Raw genomic sequence first — 18,152 nt, forward strand, 5'->3', positions numbered from 1 at the left:
TCATATGACACTATTTCTAAGAAGAGCAGGGGAATTATCCCCGGTTGCCTGGCCAATATTTATCCCTCAACCAACATCACAAACAGATTATCAGGTCATTATCACATTGCTGTTTGTGGGAGCTTGCTGTGCGCAAATTGGCTACTGCGTTTCCTACATTACAGCAGTGACTGCACTCCAAAAGTACTTCATTGGCTGTAAAGCACTTTGTGACATCCGGTGCTTGCGAAAGGCGCTATATAAATGCAAGTCTTTCAATTGGTCTGTTTTGGTTGAGAGGTGAAAATGAGCCAGGACTCTGGGGAGAATTACTTGAAAATCTAAGTTAGGCTTATTGATTGAGAGTTGAGAAGAGTAGATGGATGAGGATGAGAAAAGCAGAGGTCCAGGGGCAGATGTTTACTGAGAATAGTGGATGGATGGGAGTCTGAGAGTTAGACTGATACCAGTACCTGTCTGGAGCATGTTATGGGGAGAGTAATAAATGGCTGGGTAAGTCTTACACTAAGATGTGTACACTTGAAGTACATAGAATAACAGATTTTAAAGGTGCTTCTGAGGAGATGACCTGTTAATTAGGCTGTATAAGAGACACTTGTATTAATAGTTTGGAAGAAACTATAGACATACACACATGTATGTTGAATGCATTTACATCGGACCATAGAATGATACAGCACAAAAGGAGGCCATTCGGCCCATTGTGACTGTGAGGCTCTTTGAAAGAGACATCCAATTAGTCCCTGCAAATTTTTCCTCTTCATGTTTGTTATGTCTGTAATGTACTTATGAATGACTCCACGAAGCAATGTGTTGTACTCAAACTGTAGTGACCTTGGTCCTTTATTCCAAACTCCAGAGTGAGGCACAAGCATGGTGAGCAGCCTTTTATACTGGGCCCTGCCACCAGGGCAGGAAACCCCGGTCTCCACCAGTTGCACCCTCTAGTGGTGCCAGCAATGTATATACACAGAATAAACCTTATTGATAGTACATCAGGTAAACAAGTCTCCAGCTTATGCAACCACACAGTGACTACACAGAGAGTACATCCATAGTCTGCATATACAACAATGTTTTTATCCAATTTTCTTTCGAAAGTTGAATCTGCTCCCACCGCCCTTTCAGGCAGCGCGTTCCAGATCACAACAACTCGCTGTGTAAATGTATTTTTCCTCATGTCCCTCTGATTCTGTTGCCAATGACCTTAAATCTGTGTCCTCTGGTTACCGACTGTCCCACCACCGGAAACAGATTCTCCATATTTACTCGATCAAATCCATTCATGATTTTGAGCACCGCAATCAAATCTCCCCTTAATCTTCTCTGCTTTCAGGAGAACAGCCCCAGTCTTTCTATCTCTCTGTGTAACTGAAGTCCCTCATCCCTGGAACCACTCTGGTAAACCTCCTCTGCCCCCTCTCCAAGGCTGTGACATCCTTCCTCAAGTGTGGTGCCCAGAATTGGACATATTGCTCCAGGTGGGGCTTAACCAAGAAGACATTAGAAAACTTGCAGACTAGGCAGTTAAGTGGCAAATGAACTTTAACATTGATAAATATGAAGTGATGCACTTTGATAGGAAAAACAGAAATATCACCTGCACCTTAGAAAATAACAAACTGAGTATGATATCTTCTTTACGACATCATAAACACACTTCAAGATGGCTCCACTGTAAACTTGTCAGGTGACCTGGTCACATGACCCTTTTTAGGATACATCAGCTGCTGCATTACCACAATAGTCCACTAGGTGGAGCTCTCTATTGCACTGAGTGGGATAAAAGAGTGAAGGGATCGGGTAATACAGGGGAGTAAATCATTAACAGCAGCATCGCCAGTCAGCAAAGCAATGGAAAATGCTGACAATGCACTGGGATTTATTTCCAGGGGTTTGGAGTTCAGAAGTAGTGAAGTTATGTTAAACTTGTCTAGTACCCTGGTCAGGCAGCACTTAGAGTACAGTGCACGGTTCTGGTCTCCGTACTATAAAAAAGACATAAATGCACTGGAGAAATTGCAAACAGATTGATAAGGATGGTACCAGAACTGAGAGTTACAGCCATCAGGAAAGATTGAACATGTTGGGGCTTTTTTCTTTAGAAAAGAGACCTGATGGAGATGGGCTGATGGAGATAGACTAATGGAGATGGGCTGATGGAGATAGACTAATGGAGGTGGACTGATGGAGATAGACTAATGGAGGTGGACTGATGGAGATAGACTAATGGAGGTGGGCTGATGGAGATAGACTAATGGAGGTGGACTGATGGAGCAGTTTGCAGGTGCAGCAGGTAATCAGGAAGGCGAATGGAATGTTGGCCTTCATTGCGAGAGGGATGGAGTACAAAAGCAGGGAGGTCTTGCTGCAACTGTACAGGTTATTGGTGAGGCCGCACCTGGAGTAATGTGTGCAGTTTTGGTCACCTTGCTAAGGAAGGATATACTGGCTTTGGAGGGGGTACAGAGACGATTCACGAGGCTGATTCCGGAGATGAGGGGGTTACCTTATGATGAGAGATTGAGTAGACTGGGTCTTTACTCGTTGGAGTTCAGAAGGATGAGGGGTGATCTTCTCGAAACATTTAAAATAATGAAAGGGATAGACAAGATAGAGGCAGAGAGGTTGTTTCCACTGGTCGGGGAGACTAGAACTAGGGGGCACAGCTTCAAAATACGGGGGGAGCCAATTTAAAACCGAGTTGAGAAGGAATTTCTTCTCCCAGAGGGTTGTGAATCTGTGGAATTCTCTGCCCAAAGAAGCAGTTGAGGCTAGCTCATTGAATGTATTCAAGTCACAGATAGATAGATTTTTAACCAATAAGGGAATTAAGGGTTATGGGGAGTGGGCGGGTAAGTGGAGCTGAGTCCATGGTCAGATCAGCCATGATCTTGTTGGGTGGCGGAGCAGGCTCGAGGGGCTAGATGGCCTACTCCTGTTCCTAATTCTTATGTTCTTATGTTCTTAGGAATGTTGGGAAAGTCCAGAACCAGGGGGCACAGTCTAAGGATAAGGGGTAAGACATTTAGGACCGAGATGAGGAGAAACTTCTTCACCCAGAGAGTGGTGAACCTGTGGAATTCTCTACCACAGAAAGTTGTTGAGGCCAATTCACTAAATATATTCAAAATGGAGTTAGATGTAGTCCTTACTACTAGGGGGATCAAGGGGTATGGCGAGAAAGCAGGAATGGGGTACTGAAGTTGCATGTTCAGCCATGAACTCATTGAATGTCGGTGCAGGCTTGAAGGGCCGAATGGCCTACTCCTGCACCTATTTTCTATGTTTCTATGTATCTATGGAGGTAAACTGATGGAGGTGGGCTGATGGAGGCTTCAAAGTTATGAATGGATTGGACATGGGGAGCATCTGTCCACTTGCGGGAGAATCCCAAAATGCGGGTTGATAAATACCCGGTCGTTACTAATGTATCCAATAGGGAAATAAGGAGAACTTTCTTTACTCAGAGAGCGGATAGGATGAGGAACTCGCTACTACAGGAAGTAGTTGAGGCAAATAGCTTGTATGCCAGATGAGAAACTGGAGGAGTACACGAGAGAAAGATGTGCTGCGAGGCTGAGGTGGGATACGGGAGGAGACGGGGGTGGAGTACAAATCCGGACAGGCTAGTCGGCCTGTTTCTGTGTCACTCCATGCAACCAGTGTTTTATGAAGGTTCAGCACAACTTCCTTGTGATTGTCTCTCGGCCTCTATTTATAACATCAAGGATCCTGTATGCCTTTCTAACAGTCTCTACGTTGGATGCACGCACACATGTATGTTGGATGCGTGCACACATGTATGTTGGATGCACGCACACATGTATGGTGGATGTGCACACACATGTATGTTGGATGCATGTACACATGTATGTTGGGTGTGCACACACATGTATGTTGGATGCACACATACACACATGTTGGATGCATGTACACATGTATGGTGGATGCGCACACACATGTATGTTGGATGCATGTACACATGTATGTTGGGTGTGCACACACGTGTATGGTGGATGCACACACACACGTACTTTTGATGCATGTACACATGTATGTTGGGTGTGCACACACATGTATGTTGGATGCACACACACATGTACGTTGGATGCATGTACACATGGATGAGTGCAGCTCCGACAACACTCAAGAAACTTGACTCCATCCAGGACAAAGCAGCCCACTTGATCCACCACCTTCAACATTCACCCCCTCCACCAGCAACGCACCGTGGCTGCAGTGTGTACCATCTGCAGCAACTTCCCAAACCCGCGACCTCTACCACCTAGAAGAACAAGGGCAGCAGGCGCATGAGAACATCACCACCTCCACGTTACCCTCCAAGTCACACATCCTGACTTGGAAATATATCGGCCGTTCCTTCATCGTCGCTGGGTCACAATCCTGGCACTCCCTCCCTAACAGCACTGTGGGAGCACCTTCACCACACGGACTGCAGCGGTTCAAGGCGGCTCACCACCACCTTCGAGGGCAATTAGGGATGGGCAATAAATGCCGGCCTTGTCAGTGACGCCCACATCCCAGAAACGAATAAAAACAAAATAACTCGTGTGCGGATTTCCACATGGAATGGAAAGGTACCGTGATACCACGTAATGAAAATGGAATTTTGACCATTTAGTTTCCATGAATAGTGCCACTGAATGGAGGCGGTTTCGCAACGCTGCCTCACTCAATCCATCCCATTCGATTGGAGCACGGCACTCGGTCTGAGGGTAGACAATCGAGTGTCAGAGCTAGTTCAGTGTTATGACATGTGACGGGATGTGTGTGTTGGGGTGAGTTTTGCACCCTTCAATTTAAAGAAAGAAAGACTTGCATTTATATAGCGCCTTTCACGATCACCGGACATTTCAAAGCCAATGAATTACTTTTGGAGTGTAGTCACTGTTGTAATGTGGGAAACACGGCAGCTAATTTGCGCACAGCAAGCTCCCACAAACAGCAATGTGATAATGACCAGATTATCTGTTTTTTTGTTATGTTGATTGAGGGATAAATATTGGCTTGGACACCGGGGATAACTCCCCTGCTATTCTTCGAAATAGCACCGTGGGATCTTTTACATCCACCTGAGAGAGCAGATGGGGTCTTGGTTTAACGTCTCATCTGACAGACGGCACCTCCGACAGTGCAGCGCTCCCTCAGCACTGCACTGGAGTGTCAGTCTAGATTTTTTTGTGCTGAAGTTCCTGGAGTGGGACTTGAACCCACAACCTTCTGACTCAGAGGCGAGAGTGCTACCCATGGAGCCACAGCTGACATCATCGTGAAAAAGTGCTCGACAAACCTTTTTTCATTGTTTATAAATACACGGCGTGACAATGCAAATTACTGGAAGCTGGATCGATATATAAATTGCATATGACATCACTGATTGTGGCTCTTTTGGGATACCTCGTCTCTGACTCAGAAAAAGTTTAGCTGAAACTTTTTCACATCATCCCTTTAAAGAACTGATTCAGTGCACTTGACAAAGAAACCCTCCCCTCTAAGATGCAGTGGAAATGTCCATCCCCCCTTCCAAGTAGTGAATTATAGATTATTCCTCATTTTTCACTCTCTGATTGGAGCTTTGGTAGCAGATGGGAGCCCGAGTTCCCAGGAGGACACTGGTTCCATTGTACGGCAGCTGGGTCATTGCAATGGGGCCAATCTCCTCCACTGTTACTCACAGGTACAGAGAGAAGCAGACAGATTTAAGTGCTTGATGCGTCTTCATTTACTGCTATTTGCCACTTTTTAATGTCGCTGTGTTTGATTCGAGGGGTCTTGGTATTTTATGTGGGTGCTATTTAAAGGGGAACTGCCTTGATTGAGACGTGTTTAGCAAACCCTTTTCCTGTGTGTGCCAGGCGCTGTGATGTGATGGCACAGTTTTATGTTGAAACGCGAGATTGTATTTCTTTTCATGCTACCTTTGGGGTGAGGGCGATGCTGAGGTCTTCTGTCGGACCTGCCTCACCCTCCCCACCCCCCGCCCCCACTCCCAGGGGTCTCTGTAACTGTGACATCGCTGTTTGATAAACTATGTTTAATCTGTTTGGAACGCTCCATGGGAAAGAATTGTAGAACATAATCTGTGCACTTATAACTGAAGGCATGTTTTAGTTCCCCGCTGAGCTTTGCAGCGGACACACAGGGAGAGCAACTTCATCTCTCGTGCAGTGATGTCGTTGGCCTCTTGCGCTGTGATCGTGTGCAAGAAATGTTTGTTTTTAAAAAAAAAGGATCGCTAAGAAATATCTTGCTAGGAAATAATGATGTGTTAACCACGCGTGCCGGTATCAATGTACAAATCAGCCAGCAAGGTCCGGGGATGAAGAGATACACTGTGAGGTGCGAATCTCTGCAACTCGCTGCTTGATTCATCTCGCTCCGCCATTTGCTTAACACACACGGTGTCTCGCCCTCAGCCTCCCTGCTATTTTTAAGAACTTGCTGGATTTGCACATTAATCGCCCGTCAAGCTCGCCGCGAACAGTTAAGACTAGTAATTAAGTGCATAAGTACCCTTTCAACATCGTGATAATTGTTAATGCAATGCCAATCCTCTTGGCCCAGGAAGGGAAAATTTTAAGTATTCGATTTCATTCCTGTATGTAGTAAATTGTTGTTGGAGATTTTAAAAATGTCAAGTTTAAAATTTTTACATTTCCTTATTTTTCCTATCTGTCTCTTTATTTTCTCTCTCTCTTAATCCAATGTATCTTTCCCTCTTTATTTCTTTTGCTATGCCTGGTTTGACTTTAATTCACCTGATTACCTTCTCTGTCGATCCTCTGTGTGGCGATTTCGTCCCCTACGGGCTACAACGGACATGATCTTTACGGCGTGACAACTGCAAGAGAAATGCAGGGAACAGCACCGACCCTTGTACATGGCCTTCTTTGAACTTACAAAGGCCTTTGACACTATCAAACGCAGGTGTCTATGGAGCGTCCTCCTCCTTTTTGGCTTCTCCCAAAGTTTGTCGCCATCCTCCGCCTGCTCTATGATGACACGCAAGCTGTGATCCTGACCAACGGATCCATCACAGACCCAATCCACGTCTGGACCAGGGTCAAGCAGGGCTGTGTCATCGCGCCAACCCACTTCTCGATCTTCTTTGCTGCCATGCTCCACCTCACACTCAACAAGCTCCCCGCTGGAGTGGAACTAAACTTCAGAACCAGTGGGAACCTGTTCAACCTTCGTCGTCTCCAGGCCGGATCCAAGACCGTCCCAACCTCTGTCGTTGAGCTACAGTACACGGACGACACATGCGTCTGCGCACATACAGAGGCTGAACTCCAGGGCATAGTCAACATCTTCACTGAGGCTTACAAAAGCCTGGGCCTTACACGAAACATTCGTAAGACAAAGGTCCTCCACCAACCTGACCCCGCCACACAGCACTGCCCCCCAGTCATCAAGATCCACGGCATAGCCCTGGACAATATGGACCACTTTCCATACCTCGGGAGCCTATTATAAGCAAGCACACACATTGACGGTGAGGTTCAACACCGCCTCCAGTGCGCCAGTGCAGCCTTCGGCTGCCTGAGGAAGAGAGTGTTTGAAGACCAGGCCCTCAAATCTGCCACCAAGCTCATGATCTATAGGGCTGTAGTGATACCCGCCCTCCTGTATGGCTCAGAGTCATGGACCATGTACAGTAGACACCTCAAATCGCTGGAGAAATACCACCAACGATGTCTCCGCAAGATCCTGCAAATCCCCTGGGAGAACAAACGCACCAACGTTAGTGTCCTCGCTCAGGCCAACATCTCCAGCATCGAAGCACTGACCACACTCGACCAGCTCCGCTGGGCAGGCCACATTGTTCGCATGCCTGACACGAGACTCTCAAAGCAAGCGCTCTACTCGGAACTCCTTCACGGCAAGCAAGCCCCAGGTGGGCTGAGGAAACGTTTCAAGAACACCTTCAAAGCTTCCCTGATAAAATGCAACATCCCCACTGACACCTGGGAGTCCCTGGCCAAAGACCGCCCTAAGTGGAGGAAGTGCATCCGGGAGGGCGCTGAGCACCTCGAGTCGAGTGCATGAAGAAAACAAGCGCAGGCAGCGGAAGGAGCGTGCGGCAAACATACTCCCCACCCACCCTTTTCTTCAACCACAGTGTGTCCCACCTGTGACAGGGACTGTCATTCCCGTATTGGACTGTTCAGTCACCCAAGGACTTATTTTTAGAGTGGAAGCAAGTCTTCCTCGATTTCGAGGGACTGCCTATGATGATGATGTTTTTTTCTCAATCTCGAAATCCCGTTGGTTATGGAGAAGTGTTACTGGTCCCGCCATTCACGGGGGCCCAGCTGACCCGCTGCACTCGTCATGCCGCTAAGTGTAATATGCGACACGAGCTGCCGTCCTTTCGCAAAGTTCAACACTGCAACTTGAAAATTGCATTGTCACTTTCACAGTGCAGCAGATACCTGCTCCAGCACAGGTCTTGCTAACAAGCTGAATGCCTAGGGTTCTTGGAACTGAGGTATTCCCAAGCCTCACATTACACACACAGTAACAGGCAGCAGAGAGAGAGCGTTACACGCACAGTAACAGGCAGCACAGAGAGCGTTACACACACAGTAACAGGCAGCAGAGAGAGTGTTACACACACAGTAACAGACAGCAGCAAGTGTGTTACACACAGTAACAGGCAGCAGAGAGTGTGTTACACACACAGTAACAGGCAGCACAGAGAGCGTTACACACACAGTAACAGGCAGCAGAGAGTGTGTTACACACACAGTAACAGGCAGCACAGAGAGCGTTACACACACAGTAACAGGCAGCAGAGAGTGTGTTACACACAGTAACAGGCAGCAGAGAGTGTGTTACACACACAGTAACAGGCAGCAGAGAGTGTGTTACACACACAGTAACAGGCAGTAGAAAGTGTGTTACACACACAGTAACAGGCAGCACAGAGAGCGTTACACACACAGTAACAGGCAGCAGAGAGTGTAGTAACAGGCAGCAGAGAGTGTGTTACACACACAGTAACAGGCAGCAGAGAGAGCATTACACACACAGTAACAGGCAGAGAGAGTGTTACACACATAGTAACAGATAGAGAGAGTCTTACACACACAGTAACAGGCAGAGAGAGTGTTACACACACAGAAACAGGCAGAGAGAGAGTGTTACACACACAGTAACAGCAGAGAGTGTGTCAGTAACAGGCAGAGAGAGTGTTACACACACAGTAACAGGCAGAGAGACTGTTACACACACAGTAACAGACATAAAGAGAGTGTTACACACACAGTGACAGGCAGAGTGAGTCTTACACACACAGTAACAGGCAGAGAGAGTGTTACACACACAGTAACAGGCAGAGAATGAGTGTTACACACACAGTAACAGGCAGAGAGAGTGTTACACACACAGTAAAAGGCAGAGAGAGTATTACACACACAGTAACAGGCAGAGAGAGTGTTACACACAGTAACAGACAGAGAGAGTGTTACACACAGTAACAGACAGAGAGAGTGTTACACACACAGTAACAGGCAGCGAGAGTGTTACACACACAGTAACAGGCAGAGAGAGTGTTACACACACAGTGACAGGCAGAGAGAGTGTTACACACACAGTAACAGGCAGCGAGAGTGTTACACACTACAGTGACAGGAAGAGAGAGTGTTACACACACAGTGACAGGCAGAGAGAGTGTTACACACACAGTAACAGGCAGAGAGAGTGTTACACACAGTAACAGACAGAGAGAGTGTTACACACACAGTAACAGGCAGCGAGAGTGTTACACACACAGTAACAGGCAGAGAGAGTGTTACACACACAGTGACAGGCAGAGAAAGTGTTACACACACAGTAACAAGGGGTGTTGTGGAAATAATAGATGGCCGGGGCTGTTACATATAGAGAGTAAATGTTAGCTGGGCGATGTTGCACAGATAAAAGATGACTGGTACATTTTGTGTAGAGAATTGTTGAAGGCTGAAACTTTTGTACTTTTAAGTGAAGGCTGATGTCTTGCCGAGAGACAGTCGAAAATCCTTCAGTTTGTGCAAGGGTTAAATTGGGGCTGGTTGGGTTAATAACCATCAGTTGAAATGTGAGCCTGATGCAGGTAGCTGGCCTGCAGTGTGTAGATCCGGTGTGAAATGTGCTTTGGAAGGAGCTGCTGGCTGTATAACATGCTTGTATTCCCCTACTGTAGGCAGATGCTGGGGTCAGCAGGAAGGTGTGTAGCTGCCAGGAGCTGAGGCCCCGGTTATCTGCAAGTGTCTCCAGCTGACCTACATAAGAACTTAAGAAATAGGAGCATGAGTCAGCCATACGGCCCCTCGAGCCTGCTCCGCCATTTAATACGATCATGGCTGATCCGATCATGGACTCAGATCATTTCCCTGCCCGCTCCCCATAACCCCTTATTCCCTTATCATTTAAGAAACTGTCTATTTATGCAATGTCCCAGCTTCCACAGCTCTCTGAGGCAGCGAATTCCACAGATTTACAACCCTCTGAGAAAAGAAATTTCTCCTCATTTCTGTTTTAAATGGGCGGCCCCTTATTCTAAGATCGTGCCCTCTAGTTCTAGTCTCCCCCATCAGTGGAAACATCCTCTCTGCATCCACCTTGTCACGCCCGCTCATAATCTTATACGTTTTGATAAGATCACCTCTCATTCTTCTGAATTCCAATGAATAGAGGCCCAACCTACTCAATCTTTCCTCATAAGTCAACCCCCTCATCTCGGGAATCAACCTAGTGAACCTTCTCTGAACTGCCTCCAAAGCAAGTATATCCTTTCGTAAATATGAAAACCAAAACTGCACGCAGTATTCCAGGTGTGGCCTCACCAATACCCTGAATAACTGTAGCAAGACTTCCCTGCTTTTATACTCCATCCCCTTTGCAATAAAAGCCAAGATACCATTGGCCTTCCTGATCACTTGCTGTACCTGCACACTATCCTTTTGTGTTTCATGCACAAGTACCCCCAGGTCCCACTGTACTGCGGCACTTTGCAATCTTTCTCCATTTAAATAATAACTTAGCAACATAGAAACATAGAAAAAAGGTGCAGGAGTAGGCCATTTGGCCCTTCGAGCCTGCACCACCATTCAATATGATCATGGCTGATCATGTAACTTCAGTACCCCATTCCTGCTTTCTCTCCATATCCCTTGATCCCGTTAGCCGCCTCTTGCAACGGCAGCTGCAGGAGGCGACGTCACTGCGGCTTTCCGATTGGGGAGCGATATTTAACGGCGGTGGTGCTCAGGTAGGGCAAAATTTATTAATCTCCCCAGTCTGGTGTCTTTTGTTTTTTTTGGACCCCTGCACTCTGTTAGGGCACGTGGGGCTAATACACAGGTCCCGTGGCCCCCACAGATAGGATGCAGATTAAATGAAACCTTCTCTTTAAGCGAGGGAAGGAGCCTGTACAGACAGCAGTGCTGCACGGAACACTGCTCAGCACTCTGCCGAAACTGCCCTCTCACTCCCTTCATACTCCCCTTCCCTTTAAAAATAGGCAGTATCTGCTTGTTCAACGTGCACCTGAGTGTATCTGCTGACTGCAATTAGTGGAGCTCTGGATGGCCGTTTTACTTTGGAAGTTTGCTAAATGCAGGAGAGATTTCTGAGGATTGGAAAGTGAATAAGATTGTTTGGAAAAAAGACCAGGAGAAATACACAGGGGTCGATTTCCATCACGGCCTCGTCCCGCTGATGGCCGGCGCGGTACTTTGGGAGGGATTATCATCGCCGAGCTCCTTCGAAGATCGGCGGGCGGCAACTGGACGACGTACACCGCCAATCTGGGCGCGGGCAGGCGGTTCCCGGTGGCTCTCTCCTCCTGCTCGCTCCAGGCCACCTCGAAAGTGGCGCTGGGCGGATCAAGAAGAGCGGCAGCGGGCGGAGATTTGTATTTCGGTTGTGTGGACCATTCATCACACACCAGCTCAGGACAGTGTCTGGACTTTTGTTTTTGTGGCTTTGTTCCGGATTGAGAATTGACATTGGTCGGCTGCACCTTTTAAGAAAGTTCTTTTGACTTTGTCATCAGGCAGTCGCCAACTTCACAAATCCGTCTTGACAACATCCATCGTTTTTATGATTGTCTGTGTGAGAGCAGCTAGATTGATTGATTATATAAATCAGACGGAATACAGCGGCTTGATTCGAGGAGTGTAATGGAATTAGCGATCACTGGAAGGACAAAGTGTGCTATATTTACAGCCGCTCATCGAATAGTTGTTTTTGCGGTCAAGAGGGGGAAATCAAATGAACCAGTTGATGGCCAGGAGTCTGCCAATCTAACCATAACTACTTCAATTAATTAACTGCCCGGCCGATGAGAAATACTTGCTTCTTATTCCATTAAGCTTGCTTTAACATTGAGGAAAAGATAGATACAGAATGAGACAGTAGCCCTGTGCTCTTCATCTCTATGTTGGGCACTGGCCATCCTGTGTGAGCCAATTAAGAGAAGCTTGTGAAATCATCTTCCGTGTAAGGATTTGAGTATAAGAGTAAAGACATCTTACTGAAATTATATAGGGCCCTGGTGAGACCGCACCTGGAATACTGTGTACAGTTTTGGTCTCCTTACCTTAGGAAGGATATACTTGCCATTGAAGGAGTGCAACAAAGGTTCACCAGACTGATTCCTGGCATGGGGGGATTATCGCATGAGGAGAGAGTGAGCAGACTAAGCCTATATTCTCTAGAGTTTAGAAAAATTAGCTCATTGAAACATACAAAACTCTTACAGGGTAGATGCAGGGAGGATGTTTCCTCTGGCTGAGGAGTCTAGAACCAGGGGTTCCAGTCTCAGAATAAGAGGTCGGCCATTTAGGACAGAGATGCGGAGAAACTTCTTCACTCAGAGAGTGGTGAATCTCTGAAATTCTCTACCCCAGAGGGCTGTGGAGGCTCAGTGAGTATATTCAAGACAGAGATCGATAGATTTTTGGATATTAAGGGAACCAAGGGATATGAGGACAGTGCAGGAAAGTGGAGTTGATGTAGAAGATCAGCCATGATCTCATTGAATGGCGGAGCAGGCTCGAGGGGCCAAATGGCCTACTTCTCCTAATTCTTATGTTATGATCAGAGATATAGTTAAAAGTTACTGAAAAGCACTGCTACATTTGGACTGTTTATTGTTTTGGAACAGTTTATTTCCTGTGTAAATCAAGTGTTATAGTTTTGCTCTTTTTATGTATTCAATGCCTGTGTAATTATCTTACTTGTAAATAAATTTGACTATTCATTTTAACCTAGACTTAATTATCTGACGGTTTGATATTTGCCATGTCACTTATCCCTATCTCTGTAACCTCCTCCAGCTCTACAACCCTCCGAGATCTCTGCACTCCTCCAACTCTGGTCCCTTGTGCATCCCCTACATTCTTTGCACCAGCGGCCGTACCTTCAGCTGCCTGGGCCCTAGGCTCTGGAATTCCCTCCCTAAACCACTCTGCCTCTCCATCTCTCTTCCTTCAAGACCCTGCTTAAAACCTGCCTCTTTGTCCAAGCTTTTGGTCACCTGTCCTAATATCTCCTTATGTGGCTGAGCGTCAACTTATCTTGTCTGATAACGCTCCTGTGGGCATGTTACTACGTTAAAGATGCTATATAAGTGCAAGTTGTTGTTGTTGTTGAAATAAGGCATCAGGTGTAGCCAATGGGATGAGGCCATCAACGGATGGAATAGCAATGAATTGCTTCTGTTGTCGCAGGTTGAAACCATCATCTGAAATGGGGCCTGTGCAGACTGACCACAGCCCCTCCCCAAACCTGGATGCCCTTGAGACCTCGGTGGAAGAGGACAGCTTCGAATCCCGCTCACGCTGCAGGTAAATGACCTCTGACCCGTGGCCAGCACTGAACTGAGCCTGCATTAGGACCTCTTTTCTAATTCTGATGCCGGGGCTGAGAGGGTTAAATCATGTGGACAGGTTGCATGAACTAAATGTAATGTGTGCACCGGTGAGGATGCTCACAGGTTGGTAGAGCTGTTGAGTTGGGAATGGCTTAGCCAGTCACGTGATGTTCACAAGACTCAATAAAACCCCAACCAGTTGGGTTCGGGTCTTTGTGTACCGGATTGACAGTCCCTTCAAGGGGAGGCTTGATACATACATGGGGGCAAAGAGAATAGAGGGACGGGGATGGTGGGGGGAGGCACAGAGTGGGAGAAGGCTTGTGTGGAGCAGTTGGGCTGAATGGACTGTATCTGTGCAATAGATTCTGTGTAATTCTACATGACAAGGCTCGGGAAGCCTCAGTTGGTACATGGGACATAGTTCGGACATTCCTGCCTGAAATGGTAGGGTTGGAAGTTTGGAATAGATGGGGAGACTGTAGAGCTCCAGGTCGGTGATTGGAGCGTGGGCAGATACAGCAGGAGCGGCGAGGTCGGGGCGAAGGAGCGGCGAGAGCCTGTGGAGGGACATGATCGGGACCCTGAGGAGGCGTGAGTTCGGGGCCAGGGGCAGCACGGGCCAGCCCACACTGCGATACGTGCGCGCACTAGGCCCATGCAGCAGAGCTGGTCTCCAGTCATCTTGGTCAACCCTTGCCACTGGACCAAGACCTAGCTCTGTCAAGCCCGTGTGGTGGCTGGTGTGCAACGGCCACCACACGCTAAAAAAATCCACACACAGGCATCTTCCACCCTTCAGGATGTAATTCAGGTCCTTCATTCGAAACATCTGTGAACTCATCATTTTTTTGGCGTGGAAGCAAGTCATCCTCGCTTCGAGGGACCGCCTATGATGATGAATGGCTATACCAAAGGGCCTGGTGTGCTGACAGAGCATGGTTTTGAAATCTCAGGGTTCTTATGGCTCCATTACCACACTCTGCCTAGAGCTCTGGAATGAACACTTATTAACAAGCATCATTTGAAAGGAGGCTCTGCAAGGTTGGGCCATAAACTCTGGTATATTCGTTTATACACAGAAATCTAACAGTCGGGAGGGATGAGAGAGAGCATGTGTTAACTGCGCCAGAGCAATAACTGGCATGCTCAAACCGCCAATGTACATACACTTCACGTTAATTATTGCCTAATTAGAACGATTCTTGGAGGGCAAAGGTCAGAAGGTTATTGAAAGAAAAGAAAGACTTGCATTTAAATAGCAACTTTCATAACCACCGGATATCTTGAAGCGCTTTACAGCAAATCAAGTACTTTTGGAGTGTAGTCACTGTTGTACTGTGGGAAATGCGACATCCAATTTGCGCACAGCAAGCTCCCACACACAGCAATGTGATAATGACTCAGATAATCTGTTTTTTGAGGGATAAATATTGTCCCAGGAATAACCCCCCTGTTCTTCTTTGAAATAGTGCTGTGGGATCTTTTATGTCCACTTGAGAGAGCAGACAGGGCCTCGGTTTAATGTCTCATCCAAAAGACAGCACCTCAACACTGCAGCACTCCCTCAGCACTGCACTGGGAGTGTCAGCCTAGATTTATGTGCTCAAGTTCCTGGACTTGAACCCACAACCTTCTGACTCAGAGGCGAGGGTGCTACCTCTGAGCCACTGAGCCACGGCTGACACAATGTTATGTTAAACTAGCAGACAGACAGTGAAAGGATTAAAGGTGCGATCTTGTGGGTCACGTAAAGATTATATTGGAATATTTCACTTTGTGTAATGGGAATAAGAAAACACCAAATAAACCCATCGAGTAACCCATCAAGGGAACACCATCACCTGCTAAGTTCACTTCCAGGTCACACACACCTGCCCGGCTTGGAAATATATCGGCCGTTCCTTCATCGTCGCTGGGTCAAAATCCTGGAACTCCCTCCCTAACAGCACTGTGGGAGCACCTTCACCGCACGGACTGCAGCGGTTCAAGAAAGCGGCTCACCACCACCTTCGAGGGCAATTAGGGATGGGCAATAAATGCCGGCCTTGCCAGCAACCCAAATAAAACAAATAAATGAAACAAAAAAGAAAACGTTTCCTTTCTGAGAAATTGCAAGCAGCAGAGCAGACAGCATTGTGGGAGGAAGGTGGCGGACTAATTTTCAATGCATTTTATAGAATCAACAACAAAAACAACTTGTATTTATATAGCGCCATTAACTTAGTAAAACTTCACAGGCGTATTAGACAAAACATTTGAAACAGCCATATAATGAGAAATTAGCGCAGGTGACCAAAGCTTGGTCAAAGAGGTAGGGTTTAAGGAGCGTCGTAAAGAGAGAGAGGTAGAGAGGCAGAGAGGATTAAGCGGGAAATTTCAGAGCTTGGGGCCCAGGCAACAGAAGGCACGGCCACCCATGGTAGAGCGATTATAATCAGGGATGCTCAAGTGGGCAGAATTAGAGGAGCGCAGACATCTCGGGAGGGGGGTTTGTGGGGCTGGAGCAGATTACAGAGATAGGGAGGGGCGAGGCCATGGAGGGATTTGAAAACAAGGATGAGAATCTTGAAATCGAGGCGTTGCTTAACCGGAAGCCAATGTAGGTCAGCGAGCACAGGGGGTGATGGGTGAGCGGGACTCGGTGCGAGTTAGGACATGGGCAGCCAAGTTTTGGATGACCTCTTGTTTACGTAACATGATTGTGCAATTCTACACAATCCCAGGCTCCTGTAGTTACTGTTTAACTGTCAGCGGGAAGACAGATTCCAGGAAACTATCGAGGATTTCACCATGCTGTGTGGTTGGTTAGAGCTCTTCTCCCTCAATTAACTTTTATGTCAAATGTCCCGCCTTTCCAGCAGTGCTACTGTTAGAAAGAAAGACTTGCATTTATATAGCGCCTTTCAGGACCTCAGGATGCCTTAAAGCGCTTTATAGCCATTGAAGTACTTTTTCAGTGTAGTCACTGTCAAAATGTGGGAAACGCAGCAGCCAATTTGCGCACAGCAAGCTCCCACAAATGTGACAATGACTAGATAATCTATTTTTGTTAGTTTGATTGAGGGATAAATATAGGTCAGGCCATTTCATTATCAGAATGAAATCTCTCCTTCTGATGTTCAGTAGGTAGCACTCTGGCCTCTAAGTCAGATAATTGTGGATTCTTTCTTATTTGTTTTAATTTACATAGAAATGAATATTAAAATATGATCAAAACCCATTTCCTTGTGTTGAATCCTCGAGGCGACGTGAAACCCTTTCAAATTAGAAACGCATAATCGAATGCAGATAGATAAGCATCTCTGGATAGGTGTACTCACACAGACAAATTAAATGGCAATGTAGGAATTCATGAGGAGTGAACCTGGTTATGTTGATTCATCAATTTGTCTTATGAAAAATGGTTGAGCTGGTTGGGCCTGTACTCATTGGAGTTTAGAAGAATGAGAGGTGATCTTATCGAAATGTATAAGATTCTGAGGGGGCTGGACAGGGTAGATGCAGAGAGGATGTTTCCCCTCGTGGGGGAATCTAGAACTAGGGGGCATAGTCTCAGAATAAGGGGTCGCCCATTTAAAACGGAGATGAGGAGGAATTTCTTCTCTCAGAGGGTCGTGAATCTTTGGAATTCTCTGCCCCAGAGAGCTGTGGAGGCTGGGTCATTGAATATATTTAATCATCATCATAGGCAGTCCCTCGGAATCGAGAAAGACTTGCTTCCACTCTTAAAATGAGTCCTTAGGTGGCTGAACAGTCCAATACGAGAACCACAGTCCCTGTCACAGCTGGGACAGATAGTCGTTGTGGGAATATATTTAAGGTGGAGATAGACAGATTTTTGAAAGAAAAGAGAGTCAAGGGCTTATGGGGAGCGGGCGGGGAAGTGGAGCTGAGGCCAAGATCAGATCAGCCATGATCTTATTGAATGGCGGAGCAGGCTCGAGGGGCCAAATGGCCGACTCCTGCTCCTATTTTTTATGTTCTTATGTCTCTTTGCAATCGATCAGCTTTCTGCTTTCTTTCAATTCAGAGACGTGAAGTTAAGCGCGTCGCTGAACTCCGATGACTTCAAGAGGTTTCACCGTGGCTCTGTGAGTATAGAAACATAGAAATTTACAGCGCAGAAGGAGGCCATTTCGGCCCATCGTGTCCGCGCCGGCCGACAAAGAGCCGCACGGCCCTCGGTCAGGTTATCCGTCCCGGTCTCCCACCGCTAAACCTTGCCCCCTCACCAAGCCCCAGGTCCTGCCGCGGTCATCAGTTC

General features: G+C 46.9%; 1 protein-coding gene across 5 annotated transcripts in view; it reads left to right on the forward strand.

The window, feature by feature from the left end:
* Positions 1-18,152, forward strand: part of LOC139234151 (GRAM domain-containing protein 2A-like) — a 104,877-nt gene that overhangs the window by 32,705 nt on the left and 54,020 nt on the right. For 3 of the 5 annotated variants that reach the window (XM_070865144.1, XM_070865139.1, XM_070865142.1), the window contains exons 2-3: positions 13,743-13,859; positions 17,919-17,979. In XM_070865144.1, coding sequence (XP_070721245.1) covers positions 13,762-13,859; positions 17,919-17,979 — 159 coding nt within the window. In that variant the 5' untranslated portion in view covers positions 13,743-13,761. Of the gene's footprint in view, positions 1-5,624; positions 5,702-13,742; positions 13,860-17,918; positions 17,980-18,152 lie in introns of those variants that run through there. The other 2 variants (XM_070865143.1, XM_070865145.1) reach the window with 2 other exon arrangements.

This window comes from Pristiophorus japonicus, chromosome 21, assembly GCF_044704955.1.
Source record: "Pristiophorus japonicus isolate sPriJap1 chromosome 21, sPriJap1.hap1, whole genome shotgun sequence".
Taxonomy (NCBI): domain Eukaryota; kingdom Metazoa; phylum Chordata; class Chondrichthyes; family Pristiophoridae; genus Pristiophorus; species Pristiophorus japonicus.